This window comes from Odocoileus virginianus, chromosome 20 (genome assembly GCF_023699985.2).
Source record: "Odocoileus virginianus isolate 20LAN1187 ecotype Illinois chromosome 20, Ovbor_1.2, whole genome shotgun sequence".
In the NCBI taxonomy this organism is placed as follows: Eukaryota; Metazoa; Chordata; class Mammalia; order Artiodactyla; family Cervidae; genus Odocoileus; species Odocoileus virginianus.
Window position 1 is genome coordinate 6,050,072 of NC_069693.1, and position 21,068 is coordinate 6,071,139.

The window sequence follows — 21,068 nt, forward strand, 5'->3', positions numbered from 1 at the left end:
TATATATATGAGTATTATATATATATATACATATATATAATGGAATGATTACCATGCTCAAGATAACTAACATGTTCTTCATCTCACATAGTAAACAGTGTGTGTGTGTGTGTGTGTGTGTGTGTGTGTAGAACACTTAAAGTTACTCTCAGCAACTTTCCAGCACACAATAGTGTATTATTAACTATGTTACCATACTGTACATTTAGATTCTCAGATCAGAACTTACTCCTCTTATAACTGAATGTTTATATACTTAGGCCTATGTCTCCCCATTTTCCTTACTCCCCAACCCATCCCACCATTCTATAATCTGTTTCTATGAAATTGGACTTAAAATTTTTTTAAAGATTCTACATATAAATGATACCAGTATTTATATATCCATGGCTAATTTCATCTAGCGTAATGTCCCCCTCAGGTTCATCCATATTGTCCCAAGTGGCAGGACTGTTTTCTTTTTTTATGGCCGAATAATATTCCATTGTAATACATTTATTGGAAATATATATATATCACATTTTCTTGATCCATTCATCTGTTGAAGGACATTTAGATTGCTTCCATATCTTGGCTATTGTGAATAATGCTGCAATGAATACAAGTGAAAAGATATCCCTTCAAGATACTGATTTCATTTCCTTTAAATATGTACCCAGAGTGGGATTGCAGGAGCATATGGTGCTTCTATTTTTAACTTTTTGAGGAATCTCCATAGTTTGCTGTAGTGGTTTCACCAATTTACATTCACACAAAAGTGCACAATGATTCCTTTTTATCCACATCCTTGCCAACACTTGATATCTCTTCTTTTTTTGATAACAGCTATCCTAACTGTTATGAGGTGATATCTCATGGTTTTGATAGTTTTGATTTACATTTCCCTCATGAATAGTGGGGACTTCCTAGGTGGCACTATTGGTAAAGAATCTGTCTGCCAATGCAAGACATAACAGATGTGGGTTCAGTCTCTGGGTCAGGAAGAACCCCTGGAGAAGGAAATGGCAACCCACTCCAGTATTTTTGCCTGGGAAATAGTCCATGGGATTGCAAAGAGCTGGACACGATTGAGCGACTGAGCACACACACATGCACACACACACATGATTAGTGATGTTGAGCACTTTTGCATGCCTCTATCGGCCACTTGAATGTTTTCTTCAGAAAAAATTGTTTATTCAGATCCTTCCCCCATTTTTTCAAATTGAATTATTGGCTTTTTTTTCTGTTGAGTTATATGAATTCATTATGTAATTTGAATATTAGCCCTTTCTCAGATATGTGGTTTGCAAATATTTTATCCCATTCTCCATTGAAAAGGGTGTCTTTTCAATATATTGTTTCCTTTTAAAAAAATAATCGTATTTATTTATTTTTGGCTGTGCTGGGTCTTTGTTACTGTACCACCTTTTCTCTAGCTGCGGTGTGTAGACTTATTGCAGTGGGTTTTCTTGTTGCAGAGCTCAGGCCGTAGGGCGCTTCGGCTCCCGTGGTTGCAGCTCCCGGGCTCTGGTGCACAGGCTCAATAGTTGTGGCACATGGACTTAGTTACTCTGCATGCGGGACCTTCCCAGGGATGGAACCTGTGTCTCCTGCATTGGCAGGTGGATTCTTTACCACCGAGCCACCAGGGAAGCCCTTGATTGTTTCCTCTGGTATGCAAAAGATCTTTGGTTTGATGTAATCTCACTTTTTTATTTTAGCGTTTGTTTCCTGTGCTTTGGTGTCTTATCCAATAAACTACTACCAAGACCAATTTGGTAAAACTCAAGGAACTGTTTTTCTATGCTTTCTTCTAGTTTTATAGTTTCAGGTTTTACATTTAAGTCTAATCCTTCTCGACTTTGTGAGTGGTATATGGTAGTGGTTCAGTTTCATTCTTTTGCATCTGGATACGAAGTTTTCCCATTTATTGAAGAGACTGTTCTTTTCCTATCATGTGTTCTTGGCACCCTTATAAAAAATTAGTTGACTGTATATGCTTGTGTTAATTTATGGGCTCTCTATTATGTTTCACTGGTCTATGTGCTAGTTTTTATGCCAGTACCATATTGCTTTGATCACTATAACTTTGTATATGTTACAAAGTTTGAAATCAGCAAGTATGATGTCTCCCATTGTGTTCTTCCTTGAGATTGCTTTGGCTATTCAGGGTCTTTTGTAGTTCCATAAAAATTTTTGGATAGTTTTTTTCCTATTTCTGTGAAAAATGCAATTAGAATTTTGATCAGGATTACACTGAATCTGTAGATTATTTTGGGCATTATGGGGATTTTCACAATATTAATTCTTTCAGTCCAAGAACATGGATATCTTTGTATTTATTTGTGTCTTGTCCAGTTTCTTTCCTCAGTGTCTTATAGATTTCAATTTACAGGTCTTTCAGTGTTTTATTGTTTTTGACACAATTACAAATGGAATTGCTTTCATAATTTTTTTAAAGATAGTTTGTTGTTAGTGTATAGAAATGCAACTGACTTTTGTGTGTTGATTTTTATCCTGTAACTTTATTGAATTCATTTGTTAGTTTTAACAGGTTTTTTTGTGAGTTTTTAGGGTTTTCTACAATAGATCATGTTGTCTGCAAACAGATAATTTTCTTCCTTTTTGATTTGGATAAGTTTTATTTCTTTTTCTTGCCTAATTGTTGTGGCTAAGACTTCCAGTACTATATTGAACAGAAATGGTGAGAGCAGGCATTTTTGTATTGTTCCTGATCTTAGAGAAAAGATTTTTAACTTTTCACCATTGATTATGATGTTAGCTGAGGGTTTGTCATATAGCGTCTTCATTATGTTGAGGTACATTCCATTTATACCTAACTCGGAAATTTTTATCATGAAAGGATGTTGAGTTTTTTCAAGAGTTTTTTCTTCATCTAATGAAATGATCATATGATTTTTATCCTTCATTCTGTTAGTGTGGTATATTACATGATTGACTCTTTCCTGTGAATCATCAAAATTTCCCTCCCTACCAACACTTTCCTATTAGCACACAATCATGCTCTTATTTCTTCCATCTAAAAACTCATTCATTGACGACACATCCTTCTACACCTCTGTCCCATTTCTTCCTCTTCTTGATAACAAAATCCATTAAAAATTTGGCAATGCTCACTGCTACTTCCTCTCTTCCAAGTCTCTCAGTATGACTTTCATTCTGACTTGTTCACCAAAACCACTTGTGTCAAAGTCACCAATGATATCCATGTGGTCAATTCTTGGTCTCCATCTTACTTCACTTCTCTATATCACTGGTTGCGGTCCCCACACAGGTAGCATCAGCCTGGGCTGATAATATCTCAAGAATATAATATTTGTTAATATTCTCAGTCCTCATCCCAGACCTACTGTAGTGGGTTGAATGTGGTCCCCCAAATGTATGTTCTTATCTGAACCACTGGAACCTGTGAATGTGACCCTACTCGTTTTTTTAACCCTATTTGGAAAAAGGGTCTTTGAAGATATAGTTAAAGATTTCAAAATGAGATTATCCTGGATAACCTGAGTGGGCCCTAAATCTAACAACAAATGTTCTTAGAAGAGACACTCAAAGCAAAGGCATTCCTAGAGGAGAAGACAGAGGCAGAGACTGGAGTTATGCAGATATAAGCCAAGGAATGCCTGGAAACTACCCTTAGCCCACACACATCCTATTGTCTGCCTAGAAGCCGTAAGGGTCCTCCTGTTAAAGCATGAGTCACTTCTTGACTCAGAACCCTCTAATAGCTTCTTATCTCACTAAGGAAAAAAACCCAACTTCCTACCATGACCTCGAAGGGCCTCCATAAAATACTCTGACCCTTATCACTTCTCTTATCTCACCTAATACCCACCTTCCCCTCAATCACTGGGATCCAGTTATACTGGCTTCCTTGCTATTTCAAGAACCTGTCAAGTATACTTCTGCCTCCAGACCTTTGTCATTGCTGTTCCCTCTGCCTGGAATGCTCTTCCTCATGTTGTTCCTAGTTGCTTTCCTCATCTCCTTCAAGTCTCTGCCAAATGTCACTTACTCAGAGAGGTCTTACTTGACTACTGTCTACAGTTCTGTCTTGTCCCCTCATAACACACCGTTTTGCTTTCTTAACAGCACTCCCATGCTCAGAAATTCTTATTTGTTTATGTTTCCTGCTTTTGCAACTAAAATGTAAAATCTTTTTCACAACAGCATCCTGAGGGTCTAGGGCAGTATAGGGTACATCATTCATTGAATATTTACTGAGACTTCCCTGGTGGCTCAGTGGTAAAGAATCCACCTGCCAATGCAGGGGACAAGGGTTAGCGCCCTGACCCAGGAAGATCCCACGTGCCATGGGGCAACTAAGCCTGTGTGCCACAACCACTGAGCCTGTGCTCTAGAGCCTGGGAGCTGCAACTACTGAGCCCAGGTACCACAACTACTGAGCCCAGGTACCACAACTCCTGAAGCCCATGCACCCAGAGCCTGTGCTCTGAAGCCACTGCAATGAGAAGGCCCTGAACCACAACTACAGGATAGCCCCCACTCTCTGCAGCTAAAGAAAAGCCCACGCAGCAACAAAGACCCAGCACAGTCAAAAATAAATAAATACATAAAATTTAAAACAATTACTGACTGACATTTGTCCTGGTGTCTAGAATTCACAGATTTTCCTGCTCCAAGGCCTTTGCATAGCCTCAGGGACTGAGATGTTCATATTCCATTTTACACTTAGTAAGTCATCCTTTATGTCTCAGTTCCAGTGTTACTTCCTCAGAGAACTCCTCTTGTAACAGAGAAGAACAACCCTAACTGCATATTGGATCTATTCCTTTAGCTCTAACCTTTGTGCTCTATTCCCTGTGCTTGGTCATGCTGGCTCTGCACCTTTGGAAAAGAATGTGCCTATAGCCTGAAATACACATGATAGGCCATTCTCAAGGCTCTGACCTTTAGAAGTATAATACTCTTCCGTTCATATGAAGATAAGGAGATAAATTGTCTTGCTGGATGCTTATAGGAACACTGTGACCAGACCTACATGGACAGCTGCAAGAACAGATTCCTGCACCAAGAAGTTTGTCACAACCAGCTATACCCCACCTCCTCTTTTAATATAAAAGAAGCCTGAAAAAAAAAAAAGAAGCCTGAATTTTAACTTGGGAAGATGGTGCTTTTGGATGCTAGTCCACCATCTTCTTGGTATGTTGGCTTTCCAAATAAATTTTCTATTCCTGCCCCAACAATTTGTCTCTGGATTTATTGGCCTGTTGTGTGATGAGTAGTATGAGCTTGGACTCAAGTCATGATTTCTCCAAATTAGGTCTCTGAGTTGAAGGATTGGATAATTTCCCCCAGATTGTGATGTATTTTTATAGCACCTAGCATTTTTCTTTATATCTTTTTGTTCAGTCATAATGATCTAAGCCTGTGGTTCTCAGAATGTGGCCTCAGGATTGCTGATGGTTCCTGAGACACTTTCAGGGGTTCATGAAGTGAAAATTATTTTCATAATACTATTAAGATGTTATTTGCCTTTTCACTCTCAGTTTCTCTTGAGTATATACAGTGATGTTTTTTGGAAGCTACAGCATGTGAGCTATTTTGACAAGCCGCCCCCACCCCTCCCACCCCAAGCACATATGATAATGCAGCGGTCCTCTATTAAGCCAGGTGTTAAAAGAGATTTGCAGAAATGTAAAATACTCTTCTCACTGAATTATTTTTGGTGTGGAAATTAGTTATTAAAAATGTTATTTATGTTAACGCAATGGATTTTTGATGCCAATACATATTCCAGAAATTTCTCATTTTAATATTGATAGATATAGCTCACATAAACATAATCTATATAAATATAACCCACAAAAATAATTGAGGTCCTTCATTTTTAAGAATATCAAATCAGTCCTAAGACCAGAAATTTTGAGTAAATCTTGGGTTTTCGATTCTTCTCTGTTAAGCCCAGCAAATTACTGAACTCTGAAGGCAAGGTCCCCATCTGTCTTATTGGACATATATTTAGGGTTTGGCTAGTAGTATGGAATCCTTAAGTATTACTGTCAAAGGTTAGAAGGCAAGAAGAAATGAATGGGAAGAACGATTCCACCTCTGTCTTACTTCCACATTACTCAGGGAAGTGGAAGTGAAGCCAATGCTTCAGTCCAGGGACTCACCTTAGAGCCTGGACTGAACAGTGCTGGGAGGTAGAAAGGGAAGGGATTGGGCACCCAATGGGAACAGAAGGAAAGGAGGGATGGACAGACGCATGCGTGGAGGCAGGAGCGTGTTGTGTACATGCACTTACATGTGCAGGGAGGGAGATAGCTGTTGAAAAGAGCGGAGCCACGGAGTCGCCCGCGCCAGTCAGTGGGACGCGCATGCGCGCAGAAGAGTGCAGGAAAGGCGCCAAGAGGTAGAGCGAGGAGCGTCGCGAGGTGAGGCCTGTGGGGGCCTGAGGCGGTCGCTAAGCTTCTCAGTTGAACCTTGTACGCCCTCATTTTCGCCTGACTGAGCTGACTGAAGAGCCCAGGCCTCGAGGGTGAGGGTGAAATTGGCGCCTACGGGATCCCTGAAACGTTCATAAATCTCGGGTGTGTGAGGTTGGACGTCATGCCCTTAGGTCATCGGACTCCGCCAAGGGATAACAGGCCACCGGCCGGAGCCTCCCAGACTGCCCGGGCTCTGTGGAGCTGAGGGGTCAAACGGCCTGGGAGGACCCTCCTTTTTTCTCCCCTAGAACCTGGGAAACTGGTGTCAGCCCCTTCGTTCACCAGTCCGACTTTGAGGCCGTCCCAAGGCACGACCTTCGTGGGCCGCAGGCCAGTGGTCCCTGCCCAACCAGGGAAGCCGATTGGTTCAGGCTCCCAGGCTGCCGAGACCGGGTCCAACCTCTTCACCGGCCTGTTGGGGACGAAGTTATTGCTTTTTTCTTAAAGAAGCTGGACACCACCTCCCTCCTTTCGTTTTGAGGTTTATAGTTACAGGGAAAGAGGTAAGGGCGCATTTCCAGGAGCTCCGAGAGCTCCCTGCAAGCAATGGCTGAGGAGAGTCTTTGCCCGGAAGGATGAGGTAGGGTCTCAGGCGTTGGGCCACCATCAGGGCCTCTCAGCTGCGAGGACACAAAAGGGCTTTCACGGGGTCGCAGGTAGCCCGTTTGCAGAATGTGTTCGCCGAAAATTAGTTCTCTCAGTAAGAATCACATTTACCAATTTACCAGAAAACTTGTAGATTCTGGTAAATTGACCTGTTTGCACTTTGAATGTTTTCAAGAAAGGGGGATTTATTTTTCATTAACACAGTTTTCCTTCTTTTAGTGGAACTCAGTGTCAGGGTCAGTGTTAACACAAATTAGGGGAATCAGAAGTACTTCCTGTTATTTGAGTTATGGTTCATTTCAGTTGCTGGCAAACCATCTGTTAATAGTGAAGATTTGCCTTTCTTAGGTAAGCTGCCAGCTCTCTGAGAAATGTCTCCAGCTTCCTCAACTTGGTTAATTTTTGAACAGATTGAATTAAGATTTCTGTTCGATGCATGAAGCAGGGCACTCAAAACAGGTGCAGTGGGACAACCCAGAGGGATGGGATGGGGAGGGAGGTGGGAAGGGGGTGGGGGGAGGCAGGGGGACACATGTACAGCCACATGTACAGCCGTGGCTAATTCATGGCAATGTATAGCAAAAACCACCACAATACTGTAAAGGAATTAGCCTTCAATTAAAATAAAATTTTAAAAAGTAAGAAGTATTAAGACACATACTGTTATGAATGATTTAACATAATATGCTACATGGGTTTTTAACTACCTTTAAAGACTAAAAGTCACTAAAAAAAAAAACCCAAATGAAAGAATCCCCTATGGATACACTTTAGGGTTTATCTTTCTTGGTAATTGGAGGTTCTTTTTTACTTTTTCCTTTTGTGACAGCATTTCCTTCCGGTGTTTCTCATTTCTTCTTCTTTTCTTTATATTTTATTTCTAACGTTCTAAATCATGAAATCCGCAGCCACCAAAGGGCATAGAATGTATAAACAAAGTTTTAAATGAATAATTATAAAGCTTACATCTGTGTAACTACCACCCAGATCAAGAAATAGAATGTTACCATGACTCTGGAAGATCTTCTGTCATTATCATTTCACAGTCAAGTACTCCTTCTTACCTTTTAGAGATAACTTCAAGTCTGACTTTTGTACTAATCATCTCCTTGATTTTCTTTACACTTTTGCCATGATTTTGTTTCTGTTTTCAACTTAGAAATATGGACTCTGTCTAGAATATTTTATATTGTGCTTCTTCTGCTCAACATTGTGAAATTTATTTATATTGTTGCATGTAGCTGTAGTTCCTTTATTTTCTTCACATATGGATAGTATTCTTTTGATTGAAAAGTCTATGATTTATGCACTTTGCTGTTGATGGGCATTTGTGTTTTTCAGCTTTCTGACAATTATGAAGAATATTTCTGAAAACATTCTTGTGAGAAGTAGAAGAGTGTAGTTGGTTAAGAGCTGTTTCTGAAACCAAACTGTTCAATCCTGACTACCACTCATTGGTAGTGTACAATTGAAGAGGTTGTGTAACTTCTTTGTGTTTCAATTTTTTCACTTTTGTAAAATGGGAATAATAATAGTGCCTACTTTACATGGTTTTGGTGAAAAGTAGTGTAATTTAAAAATATAGAGCATTTAGAACAGTGCCTGACACAAAGCAAGCACAATATGTTATCATTAATTATTATTGTATTCTTTTGCTCAAGTGAAAGAGTTTCTCTGGAAAATATATTGGGAGTTGTTGGGTCATAGTGTATGTGTGTATTCAATTTACTACTAGTACTAGGTTGTTCTCCAAAGTAGTTATAACGATTTACACTGACTTTAAGGATGAGACCTTCTGGTTGTTCTACATCTCATCAACACGTGATATTATTAAACTTTTCCATTTTTTTCCCAATCTAGTTGGTGTGCAGTGGCATTTCATTGTTATTTTAATTACCTTTCATAGAATTTGTAATATTTATTGGAGTAATTTAATTAAATGAATTATTTAATACTTATTTAAATATTATAAAATATTTTTGAAGTGCTTTTCAAGCCCCTTGCCCATTTGCCTATTGGGTTGTCTGTCCATTTCTTCCTAATTTGTAGATGTTTTTTCTGTCTTTTGAATATTAGTCATTTGTTGTTATGTAGGTTGCAGATACATTCTCCCACTCTACAGTTTTTCTTTCTGTTCTCCTTTTGGAGCCTTTTGATGAAAAGCCATTTAAAATTTTAATGTAGTAGAATGTATCAAATGGAAGTTTTAAAAATAATTTTATTGTTTATTTTATTTTTGGCTGCCCTGGGTCTTCCTTGTGGTAGCGTCTCTTGCTGTGGAGCCTGGACTCTAGGTGGGCAAGCTTTAGTAGCTGCAGCATGCCAGCTTCAGTAGCTGTGGTTCCCAGGCTCTAGAGCGAAGGCTCAATAGTTGTGGTGCACGGGCTTAGTTGCTCCACGGCCTGTGGGTTCGTCCTTAACCAAGGATTGAACTCCCGTCCCCTACATTGGCAGGTGGAGTCTTATCCACTGTGCCACCAAGGAAGTCCTCAAATTGAAATTTTATGGTTATTGCTCATTGTGTCTTTTATGAGAAACACCAGGTGTTGTGCTTTAAAGGGCACCATTTACATCATCAGTAATTTTGTTCCCTGGAGTAGTATAACAGTGATCCTCCATTCTTTTACATTTTCTAGAATTTTATAGTATTGTTTTTCACATTTACTTCTTTTTTCCATGTGAGACTGATTTTTGCACATCCTTTGAGGTGTTAGCTAAGTTGCTTCAGTTGTATCCAACTCCTTGTGACCCTATGGACTGTCATTTGAGGTAGGGGCCAATTTTTTTTTTTTTTGTCTGTATGGATGCCCATTTGGTCCAACACCATTTATTGAGAAGTTCACCCCCTACTCACAGATCTGCTAAGGCATATCTCTTATGTATCAGACTCTGTATAAGGATGGGTCTAATTTTAGGCTCTCTATTCTGTTCCACTAGTTTGTCCTTGTCTCCATTCACACTGTCTTACTACAAATTAATAATAAAACTTAATACTTGTTAGAGCATGACTTCTCACTTTGTTTTTATTCAGAAGTATTTCAGCTATTTTTTGGCTGAAACTCAAAAATTTTCAGATAAATTTTGGTATCAAGTTTGAGGTAGTCTTATAAGTTGGGGAGTGTTCCTCTTTCTGTTTTCTAGACAAGCATGTCTTTCTTAAACATTGGTAAATTTTGCCATTACTGACATTAGTGACATTTGCCATTACTGGTATTAGAAAGGTTTGTATATGTGTGTATGTAAGTGTGTGCATGAACACATGTGTGTTTGAAAGATTTTCAAGTTATTTAATGGCTGCAGGACTTTGGGGATTCTTTATTTTTCCTGAGATAGTTCTTTGGTTAATTTTAAAAGGTATTTAAGTATCTCATCTATTTTTTAAATTTATTGGTACAATAATGTTAATATTTATTATTATTTGTTTAATATCTGCAGCATCTATAATAATGTCCCCTTCTTTTATTCCTGATCCTGGTTATTTGTGCTTCCTTTCCTTTTTTATAATTTTTACTTATTTACTTTTATTTTTGGCTGTGCTGGGTCTATTGCTGTACAGGCTGTTCTCTGGTTGCAGTGCAAGGGCTTCTCATTGTGGTGGCTTCTCCTGTTGCAGAGCACAGGCTCTAGGGTGTATGGGTTCAGTAGTTGTGGTGCATGGACTTCGTTGCCTGGAGACATGTGGAATCTTCTAGGACCAGGGATCAGACTTGAGTTCTTTTCATTAGCATTCTTAACACCTGGACCATCAGGGAAGTCCTAATTGGACATCTTTTAAAAATTGACATGTAGTTGATATATTACATAAGTTGCAAATGTACAACATAGTGATTCACAAGTTCGAAAGATTATACTCAGTTTATAGTTATTAAAAAATATTGTCTATATTCCATGTGTTGTACAATATATCCTTGTAGTTTATTTATTATGTACTAGTAGTTTGTCCCTCTTATACCCCTACTACTGTTTTATATCTTTTAATTAAGCAGTAGTTCTTTATATTCCCTAAACACAAGTCTTTTGTCATCTATGTGTCTCAGGACCATTTTCTCCTAGTCTCTAACTTTACCTAATAATTCTCTTAAGTTTCTTGATGAGCAGAGTTTTTTAACTTTGTGAAATCTGAATGATTAAGTTCTAAAGATTATTGCATTTTATGTTCTACATTAGAAACTTTTGCTTACCCTTAAGTCATGAAGGCACTCTCTCATTTTTTTTGTTGATATTTGAAATACAACTTTATTCTGATTCTAAATGAAAAGGAATGGGAATGACGATAACAAACAAGATTCCACTTCTCAGTATTGTCATGTGACTATAGCAGTCTTATATTTGAAACTCAAGGAGGAAACAGTTGTGTTCCAAAACACCTAAATATGCAGGTCCAAAAAATGAAAGTTTTTTTTTTTTTTTTAGATTGCCACATTCACTCCAAAGCCCATCCATCTCCTTCAGCATCCAAAGATTAAGCACACATTCTGCTTAGCTATATAATAAAGTGGCATACATGCTGCACCACTGATATCACAGGACAGTTGCCTATAAAACTAGACTTCTGACGCTGGGCCCCAGCCTCACTTTCTCACAGGTCATCATCTTCATGTGGGAGAGCAGTTGTCTGAGCAACCTCTAAATCATGCTCATACTGTGCTGCCAAGGCCGGGTCCATGACCACCTCTGGCGGGGCAAGAGCAGGCATGGCGACAAACTCCAGGTTACGGTCTCTAATCAGTTTTCTGGCAACAGAAGAAGGGTTTTTCCAAGTTGTAGTTACTTTTGGCAGAAATGTCATAGTACTGAAGATTCTTCTTTTGGTGGAAGACAATTGACTTTGCCTTAACCTTTCTGTCCCTAATATCCACTTCGTTGCCACACAACACAATTAGGATGTTCTCGAACGCTTGTACTAGATCTCTATGCCCGTTAGGCATATTCTTGTAAGTAAATGCTTGATGTTACATCAAACATTATAATGGCACACTAAGCTTGTATATCATAGCCATCTCTCAGTCTACCAAATTTCTCCTGACTGGCTGTATCCCATACATTGAACTTAATCGGTCCTCTGTTGGTATGGAACACAAGAGAGGATGGACCTCAACACCCAAGGTAGCTACATACTTCTCAAATTCATCAGTCAGGTGACGTTTCATGAATGTAGTTTTCCAGTACCACCATCACCAACCAATACAAGTTTGAACTGAACTTGGGGTTCTCCTTGGGCAGCCATCACGATGTTACTTCCAGAAGTGACTCTGCACCTGTCTGACTGAGGCTCTTAGGTTTTCTTTTAAATGATTTTTAGTTTTAGATTTTACATTTAGATTGATGATTCATATAAAATTAGTCTTTGTGTATAGCATGAAATAGGATTTGAATTTCATTCTTTTTTTTTCCTATTTGGATAATTCAGTTATTCCAGAAAGGACCTTTCTTTTCCAGTTGGATGTCTTTGTACTCTATTTCAAGAATCAAGTCCATATGCTTATGGGTTTATTTCCGAATTACATGGCTACATTTTTTGCCATGTGGTGGGATGTGCAGAATCTTAGTTCTCCAATCAGGGGTCAAAGCAGCACCCCTGCATTGCGAGCATGGAATCTTAAGCTTTGGATTGCCAGGGAAGTTCCCTACATTGCTACTTTTGTATGTTAAAATCAACCTTGCGTTTCTGGGACAAACTCCATGTTATCATTAGTTATTACCCCTTTTGTATATTTCAGGATTTGCTTTGTAATTTTTGTTGGGGATTTTTGTCTTCATCTATGTTCATGAAGATATTGGTCTGAAATGGTCTCTCTTACTAATATCTTTATCAAGTTTAGTCATTAGGGTGATGGTAGCCTTATAAAATGGACTGGGAAGTATTTCCTCTTCTTCTGTTTTCCAAAGTATTTATACTTGGTGTTATTTTTTTTCTTCCAATATTCTATAAAATTCACTAATTGGAACCATCTGGGCCTGGAATTTTCTTGGTGGGAGGGATTTTGATAAGGAATGCAATTTATTTAATAGTCCTAGGACTATACATATTTCCCATGTCATTGGATATCAGTTTTGTTAAGTTGTATTTTTAAGGAATTCCCCCATTTCATTTAAGTTGTAAAGTTTGTTGGCATGAAATATTTTCTTATTATCCTTTTAATGTCTATAGGATATGTAGTAATAATCCTCTTTCATTCCTGATATTGGTGATGTACATATCTCTTTTTGTCCAGTCAATCTATTGTGGGGTTTACCCATTTTGTTGATGATTTCAAAGAACCAGTTTTGGCTTTCTTACTTTCATCAGTTGTCTGTTTCCTGTTTCATCCTTTATTTATTCTTGGCTGCACTGGGTCTTCAGTGTGGTGCTTGGGTTCTTTATTGCTGCATTCAGGCTTTGTCTAGTGATGGTGAGCAGGGGCCACTCTCTAGTTGCGGTGCCCAGGCTTCTCATTGTGGTGGCTTCTCTTATGGTGGAGAATGGGCTGTATGGCATGTGGGCTCAGTAGCTGTGGCACATGGGCTTAGTTGCCCCGTGGCATGTGGGATTTTAGCTCCTGGACCAGGGATTGAACCAGTGTCCCCTGCGTTAGCAGGTGGATTCTTAACCACCGGACCACCAGAGAAGTCCCTCAGACAATGATTTTAAACCTCTTTTCTGTTCTAATATCAGTGTGTAAAGTTATAAAATTCTCTCAAAGCATTGCTTTTGCTGTATTTCACAAATTTTGGCATTTTATAATTTTATTATCCTTCAGTTTAAAATGTTTTATAATTTCTTTGTGATTTATTCTTTGACCTCTGGATTGTTTAGTAATATATTCTTTTAAAAAATATTTTATTTATTTGGCTGTGGCAAGTCTCAGTTGTGGCACATGGGATTTTTTATTTTTGTTGTGGCATTCGGGATCTTAAGTTGCAGAATGTGGAATCTACTTCCCTGACCAGGGATTGAATCCTGGATCCCCTGCACTGGGAGCACAGAGTCTTAGCCCCTGGACCACCAAGGAAAGTCCCAATTTCTTCAGTTTCCAAGTATCTGAAGTTTCCTTAAATATGTTGTTATTGATTTTAAATTTACTAACATTGTAGTCAAAGAATATACTCTGTGTGATTTTAATCCTCAATAATTTATTGATACGTGTTTTATGGTTGATATGTGTCCTGCAATTCTGAGGTTCTATAAATATCAATTAGGCCAAAGCTGCTGATAGTGTTTTTGGATCTTCATCTTTACTGATATTTTCGTCTTCTTTTTTCCTGCCAGTTACTGAAAGAGTGCTAACTTCTATTAATATTATGATTTTGGAATTTATTTTTTCTTTAAATTTGTAAACTTTTGCTTCATATATTTTGAGATATTTATGTTTGAACACATTTGTAAATATTACCTTCATGATGAATTGACCTTTTATTATGAGTAAATGTCCTTCTTTATAGCTGATAATATTCTTTATCTCAAACATAATTTTGTTATACTAATAGGGTCACTGGGCTTCCCTGGTGGCTCAGTGGTAAAGAATCCGCCTGCCATTGTGGGTTCAATCCCTGGATCGGGAAGATCCCCCCGAAAAAGGAAATGGTAACCTACTCTAGTCTTCTTACCTGGGAGATTCCATGGACAGAGGAGACTGGCAAGCTATAGTCTATGGGGTCACAAGAGTCGAACATGAATGAGTGACTGAACACACACACACACACACACACACACACAAACACACAGTAGTGTGTTTGGGAATGGTGTGTGAAAAATAAAGATTCACCTACTCGAAAAAAATTTTGCATGATATAACTTTTTCTAGCAATTGGCTTTCATCTATCTGTGTCTTTGAACTTACAGCATATCTCTTCACAAGCACATAATTGGGTCTTGCTTTTTTATTCATCCTGACAAATTTTACCTTTTAATTGGAATGCTTAAATTAAAAAGCTTTAATGTAAGTGATATGGTTGGATTTTAGTCTTCCATTTTATTATTTTTCTTTTTGTCCATTTTGGGCTTCTGTTTTTCCTTTCTGTCTTCTTTTAGATAGTTTGAATAGTTTTTTAGTATTCATTTTAATTTATCTTTTGCCTTGTTAACTGTAACTCTTTGTAACATTTATTTAGCAGTTGTCTAGGGATTATAAGTCATATTCTTAACTTTTTATAGTCTATTTAGAGATAATATTTTACCAATTCACATATAATGTAGATGTCTTGCAATTGTATATGTCCAGTTTATGCCCCCTGCTTTCAATGTGTTTTACATCTACTATGCAGTATAAAACTTACAACTTATAAATTTTTTGTTTGTTTTCTAATTAATTTTTATTGGAGTATAGTTGGTTTATAATACTGTGTTAGTTTCTCTGTACAGCAAAGTGAACCAGTTATACACGTACATATATCCACTCTTTTTAGATTCTTTTACCATATCCATCATTACAGAGTATTAAGTAAAGTTCCCTGTGCTGTACATGAGGTCCTTATTAATTATATATTTTATATATAGTAGTGTGTATACATCAGTCCTAATCTCCCAATTCATCTGTCTCTCCCTTCCCCCCATTGGTAACCATAAGTTTGTTTTCTATATCTATGATACTATTTCTGTTTTGTAAATAAGTTCATTTGTACCATTTTTTAGATTCCAAATATAAGAGATACCATATGATATTTGTTTTTCTCTGTCTAAGTTACTTCACTCAGTATGAAGTACTCACTCTCCAGGTCCATCCATGTTGCTGCAGATGGCATTATTTTGTTCTTTTTTTTATGATTGGTACAATTATGATTTTTGTTTTTAAACATTATAATTTTGCTTTAAAAATTCACACATAAGTTTTGTTTTAAAAATTCACATGTATTTTAAAGAAAGTAAGGGGAAAATATAGTTTTACTATTTCCCACATATATACTATCTCCAACATTCTTTATTTGTTCTTGAAGATCTGAATTTCCCTCTGATATTGTTACCTTCATTCTTAGAACTGATTTCATCATCTTTTGTTTTGTGGGTCTGCTGTGATGAATTCTCCGAATCTCTCTTTATTTGAATATGTTTTTGTTTTGTCTCCTTTTTAAAGAACAAACTTAAAAAAATTTTTTTAAATCTATTTTTTAAATTAATTATTTATTTATTCTGGCTGTGCTGGGTCTTTGCTGCTGCACGTGGTCTTTCTCTGGTTGCCCTGAGCTGCGGCTGCTCTGCAGTTGCTGTTCACAGGCTTCTCATTGTGGTGGCTTCTCTTGTTGCGGAGTAGTCTAGGATGTACGGGCTTCAGTAGTCGTGGCCCACAGGCTTAGTTGCCCTGCAGCATGTGGGATTTTCCCAGACCAGGGATCGAACCTGTGACCCCTTCATTGGCAGGTCCATTCTTAACCACTGGACCATCAGGGAAGTCTGCGGCTTCTTTGTTTTTTTTTTTGAAGGATATTTTTATTGATGATAGAATTCTGATAGGCAGTCTTTTCCCCTTTATCTGTGCTTTGAAGATATTGTTCAATTCCCTTTGGAGTTGATAAGAAGTACATAGTATTTAGTATTGTTCCCTTGTATGTAATGTGTTCTTTTTCTCTGGCTACTTTCAAAACTTTTCTCTTTATCTTTGATTTCCAGCAGATTGACTGTGCTCATATTAGACATTTTTCTCTTTGTGTTTATCCTGTGTGGCACTCTTTAAGCTTCTTTAAATAAAAATCTATCTCTTTCACCAAATTTGGGAGGTTTCCTGTCATTATTTCTTCAAATATATTTTTCTGACCTATTTTCATTCTTTTCTCTCCTTTAAGGACAGTATTCTTGGGCTTCCCTCGTGGCTCAGATGGTAAAGAATCTGCCTGCAGTGTGGAAGACCTGGGTTTGATCCCTGGGTTGGGAAGATCCCCTGGAGGAGGGCATGGCAACACACTCTAGTATTCTTGCCTGGAGAATCCCATGGACAGAGGAGCCTGGTGGGCTGCAGTCCATGGTGTCGCAGAGTCGGACACGACTGAACGACTAAGCACACATGATAATCTCTAGGTCCACCCATTAAATGACATTATTTCATTCTTTTTTATGGCTGAGTAGTATTCCACTGTGTATTTATACCACATCTTCTTTATGCTTTTATCTGTCGATGGACATTTATATTGCTTCCATGTCTTGGCTATTGTAAGTAGTGCTGCTATGGACATTGGAGTGCATGTGTCTCTTTGAGTTACAGTTTTGTCTGGATATATGCCCAGGAGCAAGATTGCTGGATCATATGGCTACTTTATTTTTAGTTTTTTGAGAAGCCTCCATACTGTTTTTCATAGTGACTGCACCAATTTACATTACCACCAACAGTGCAGAGGGGTAAAGACCCTTTTTTCTACACCCTCTCCAGCATTTGTTATTTGTAGATTTTTTAATGATAGCCATTCTGACTGGTATGAAGTGGTACCTCATTACAGTTTTGGTTTGCATTTCTCTAATAATTAATGATGTTGAGCATCTTTTCATGGGCCTGTTGTTGCATTAATTGCTTTTTGAATGTTGTATTCATTCAGGCTTGGATACATGGAATAAGTCCTATTTGGTCATGAGGTATAATTCTTTTTGTACATTGTTGGGTTGTATTTGCTGATATTTTGTTAGGATTTTTGCATCTATGTTTATGAGAGATATTAGTTTTCTTTTTCTGTAATATCTGTGTTTTGGTATCTAGGTAATGCTGGTCTCATAGAATTACTCCCTCTGCTTCTATCCTCCAAGAGATTGTAGAAAATCAGTATAATTTCTTCCCTAAATTGTTCCAATTTTAGTATATGTGCTACCGAAGCGAGCACTCCCCAAATTGTTGATAGAATTCATTAGTGAACCCACTGGGGTCTTGTGCTTTCTGTTTTGGAAGGTTATTATTTGTTCAACTTCTTTAATAGAGACAGACCTATTTAGATTGTTTCTTCTTGTATGAGTTTTGGAAGACTGTGTCTTTCAAGGAATCAGTCTATTTCATCTAGTTCTAGTTTAATTTGATTGTTGACTGTAAGCAGACATTGTGTGACTTCAAATAACAAATCTGAAATTTGTTAAGGTGTTTTATGGCTCAGAATGTGGTCTGTTGTGGTGAATGAACTTGAGAAAAATGTGTATTCTGCTGTTACTGGATGAAGTAATCTGTAAATGCCAATTATATCCTTTTGATTGATGGTGTTGTTGAGTTTGAATATATCTTTACTAATTTTCTGCCTGCTGATTTTCAGTCTTTGTTCTCTTTGCTTTTCAGATTTGGAGGCTTCTATTCGAGATATTCTCAAGTTCAGTGATTATTTTCTCAGCCATGTTTGGTCTACAAATAAACCCATCAAAAATATTTTTCATTTCTGTTACAGTATTTTTTAAAATCTCTGTCAGTCCTTTTTGGTTCTTTCTTAGGATTTCCATCTTTCTGCTCAAATTGCCCATCTGTTCTTGCATGCTGTCTACTTAATCTATTAGAGCCCTTAACATATTAACCATAGTTATTTTAAATCCCTGGTCTGATGATTTCAACATCTCAACCATGTCTGGTTCTAATCCCTGTTCTCTCTTCAAGTTGTGTTTTTTTACCTTTTGGTATGCCTTTTAATTTTTTCCTTGATAGCCTGAACTTGATGTAATGGTAAACTACTGTAAATCAGCCTTTAGTAATGTGGTGAGCTGTAGGGTGAGGGGAAACCTGCTCAGATTACTCAGTTTACCTCAGGTTTACCTGTTCAGTAAACCTGCGACTAGATCTGTCCTTTTGTGCCTTTGTTTCTGGACTTTACAATGTTTCTCAGGTTTTGTTTTTCCCTTCCCTTTTAGGTGGGACAGGGTGTCTAGAGTGGGCTGGAGTTGGGTATTTCCTTACCCTAGGTCAATTTGACTCTGATGTTAACAGATGAGGCTCTGGTTAACTAGTTTCTCTTGAGGGCAGGCATTACTAAGAACAGAGTGTTCTAGAGTGGTTCAAAATGGTTCTTTTTCTTCATTTTTAAATTATGAAAATATGATAACACTAACATGGTTCTTTTTTCCCCTTCCCTTGCTGGAAACCCAAGGGGATTTTTTTTCCTCTGATTGTTATTCAGTGAATCTTTGTATTTGCCTATCTGTCTCTCCAGTGTTAAGGGCAATGATTTGCCCTCTGTGCTCACTTCCCTTAGGGATCCAACAAAAGTTGCTGGTTTTTCAGTCTGTTCAGATTTTTACTTATTAAGATGGAGTGGCAGGCCCTCCTTATAAGCTCTTACATGAGAATCAGACACTAGAAGTCCAACCCAGATGTTTTTCAAGTTCCAGTGTTAATTTCTTATTTTGACATAATTTCAGGCTTACAGTTGTGATTTTGGACTTAAAATTCTTTTGTCTTTTCTTTTCTTCCTGACTTCAACATTTTTAATGCATAGAGGTCAGCTACGTTATAGAATGTCCCTCAGTTTGGGTTCGTGATGTTTCTTCATGATTAGATTCTGGTCGTCCATTTTTGGCAGGAATACCACTGAAATGATGTTGTGTGCTTCTCAGTGCCTGTATCAGGGAGCAAATGGTATCAATTGACTTTCATTATGTGGTTAAGGTAGTGTTTAACACTGTAAGGATACTATTTTTCTATTTGGTGGGGAGGAGAGTATCTTGTGGGGAGACACATTAATACTAAGCACTTATTTTTGTCCCTGTCAAACTTTCTTGTGTGAGCAGTGATTAAAAATTCTTGCTTGAGTCAATTATTACTCATGGCAAGTGATAATTTTCTAATTTCATCATTCCTATGCATTTATTAGTTTGCATTTTACTGTAAGGAAGAGATTTTCATTTTCCTTATTTATATCACTGTGGATTCATAGATTCTTATTTTATTCTGTGTTATTATTTATCTTGATGCTCCAGTTGTCCAAGATTTGGCTGATGGGAGGTCTTTCAATTTTACTTCTCCAGTATCATCATTTTATTTTTAATTTTTATTTATTGATACGTATTTTTCTTGATTATTCAAGTAACACTTTTAGACAATTTACTAGACTGATTTAAAATCAGAGGGAAGGCTATAAAAATACCTATAATCCTCTTGTCTTCTATATATTAATGTATTTTCTTTCAGCCTTTTCTTTCTTTGCATTTTTTTAATTCTTTTTTTTTCCATTGCCTTTTAAAATGTAGTAGAAATAGAACTAAAGATGGAAATTTATATCTGAGTTTTTTTTTAACCCATCATTGAAATGTAAGCATTTCCTGAGCTACTTAAGAACTCTTTGGAAACAATGTGTCTCACAGTTGATTTATCCCTGTGACCCAGATGTGCCTGTGCTGTCTTGGCACCTACTCACTGCCTCTGCTTTTGGGTGGCATCCTCTTTCCTCCTCTGAAAGAAAACTCCAGTTCCCTCTCTTCCACATCCTGTTTTTTTACTTTTTGTTTCCATCACAATCCTTGCCTGTTCTCTTGTAGAGCATTTGAAGAGCCAACAACAGGTCAGAGTGGTGGAAGCACAGAGGACAGAGAGGAAAGTGGCCCCAGATATGAGGTAAAGCACCATCCACTTGTTGGGGACAGAGCAGTGGGGTGGGGAGCACGGTTAGACTGTGACCAGACAAACCATCAAGAGATAATCACATCGGGAGGTGAGAAATGCTATGAAGAAAAATAAAAGTAGGTTGGATGGAGAGAGTTGTGGGTAGGTAGCTACTATTCTAGATAGGCTGGCAGGGAAGGCGTCTCTGGTGAGGTGATATTTGAGCAGAAACCTGAGTGTTTTACAGGTGAAATAGCTCAGAGAAGTAAAGCAGCTTTGCTAAGATTGGTTTACCAGGCAGATTTAATATTAAAGTCCTTTCTTTGATTAAGAAGCCCACTATAAATAGTACTATCCTCTGTATGGAGTATACCTCAAAGTTTTCAGAAACTTTTTATGTGTATTAGCTTGGCTATTTGTCTTTATCCCTTGCACTGAAACGTTTCTAAGAAGTAAAACTTATGTGAAAGATTCTTTTGTGCTTTGAATTGCAGTCGTGGTAGAGACAGAAATGGGTCTTCCCAGTGGTGCTAGTGGTAAA

At 37.7% G+C, this 21,068-nt stretch overlaps 1 protein-coding gene and 1 pseudogene across 1 annotated transcript in view; one reads left to right on the plus strand and one right to left on the minus strand.

Annotated features, from left to right (window-relative positions):
* Positions 1–6,340: 6,340 nt before the first annotated feature.
* Positions 6,341–21,068, plus strand: part of SLC6A16 (solute carrier family 6 member 16) — a 33,875-nt gene continuing 19,147 nt past the window's right edge. The window contains exons 1-2 of the mRNA XM_020885620.2: positions 6,341–6,401; positions 20,464–20,539. Of these exons, the coding sequence (XP_020741279.2) occupies positions 20,535–20,539 (5 nt within the window). The 5' untranslated portion in view covers positions 6,341–6,401; positions 20,464–20,534. The remainder of the gene's footprint in view (positions 6,402–20,463; positions 20,540–21,068) is intronic.
* Positions 11,373–12,288, minus strand: LOC110132331 (GTP-binding nuclear protein Ran-like; annotated as a pseudogene).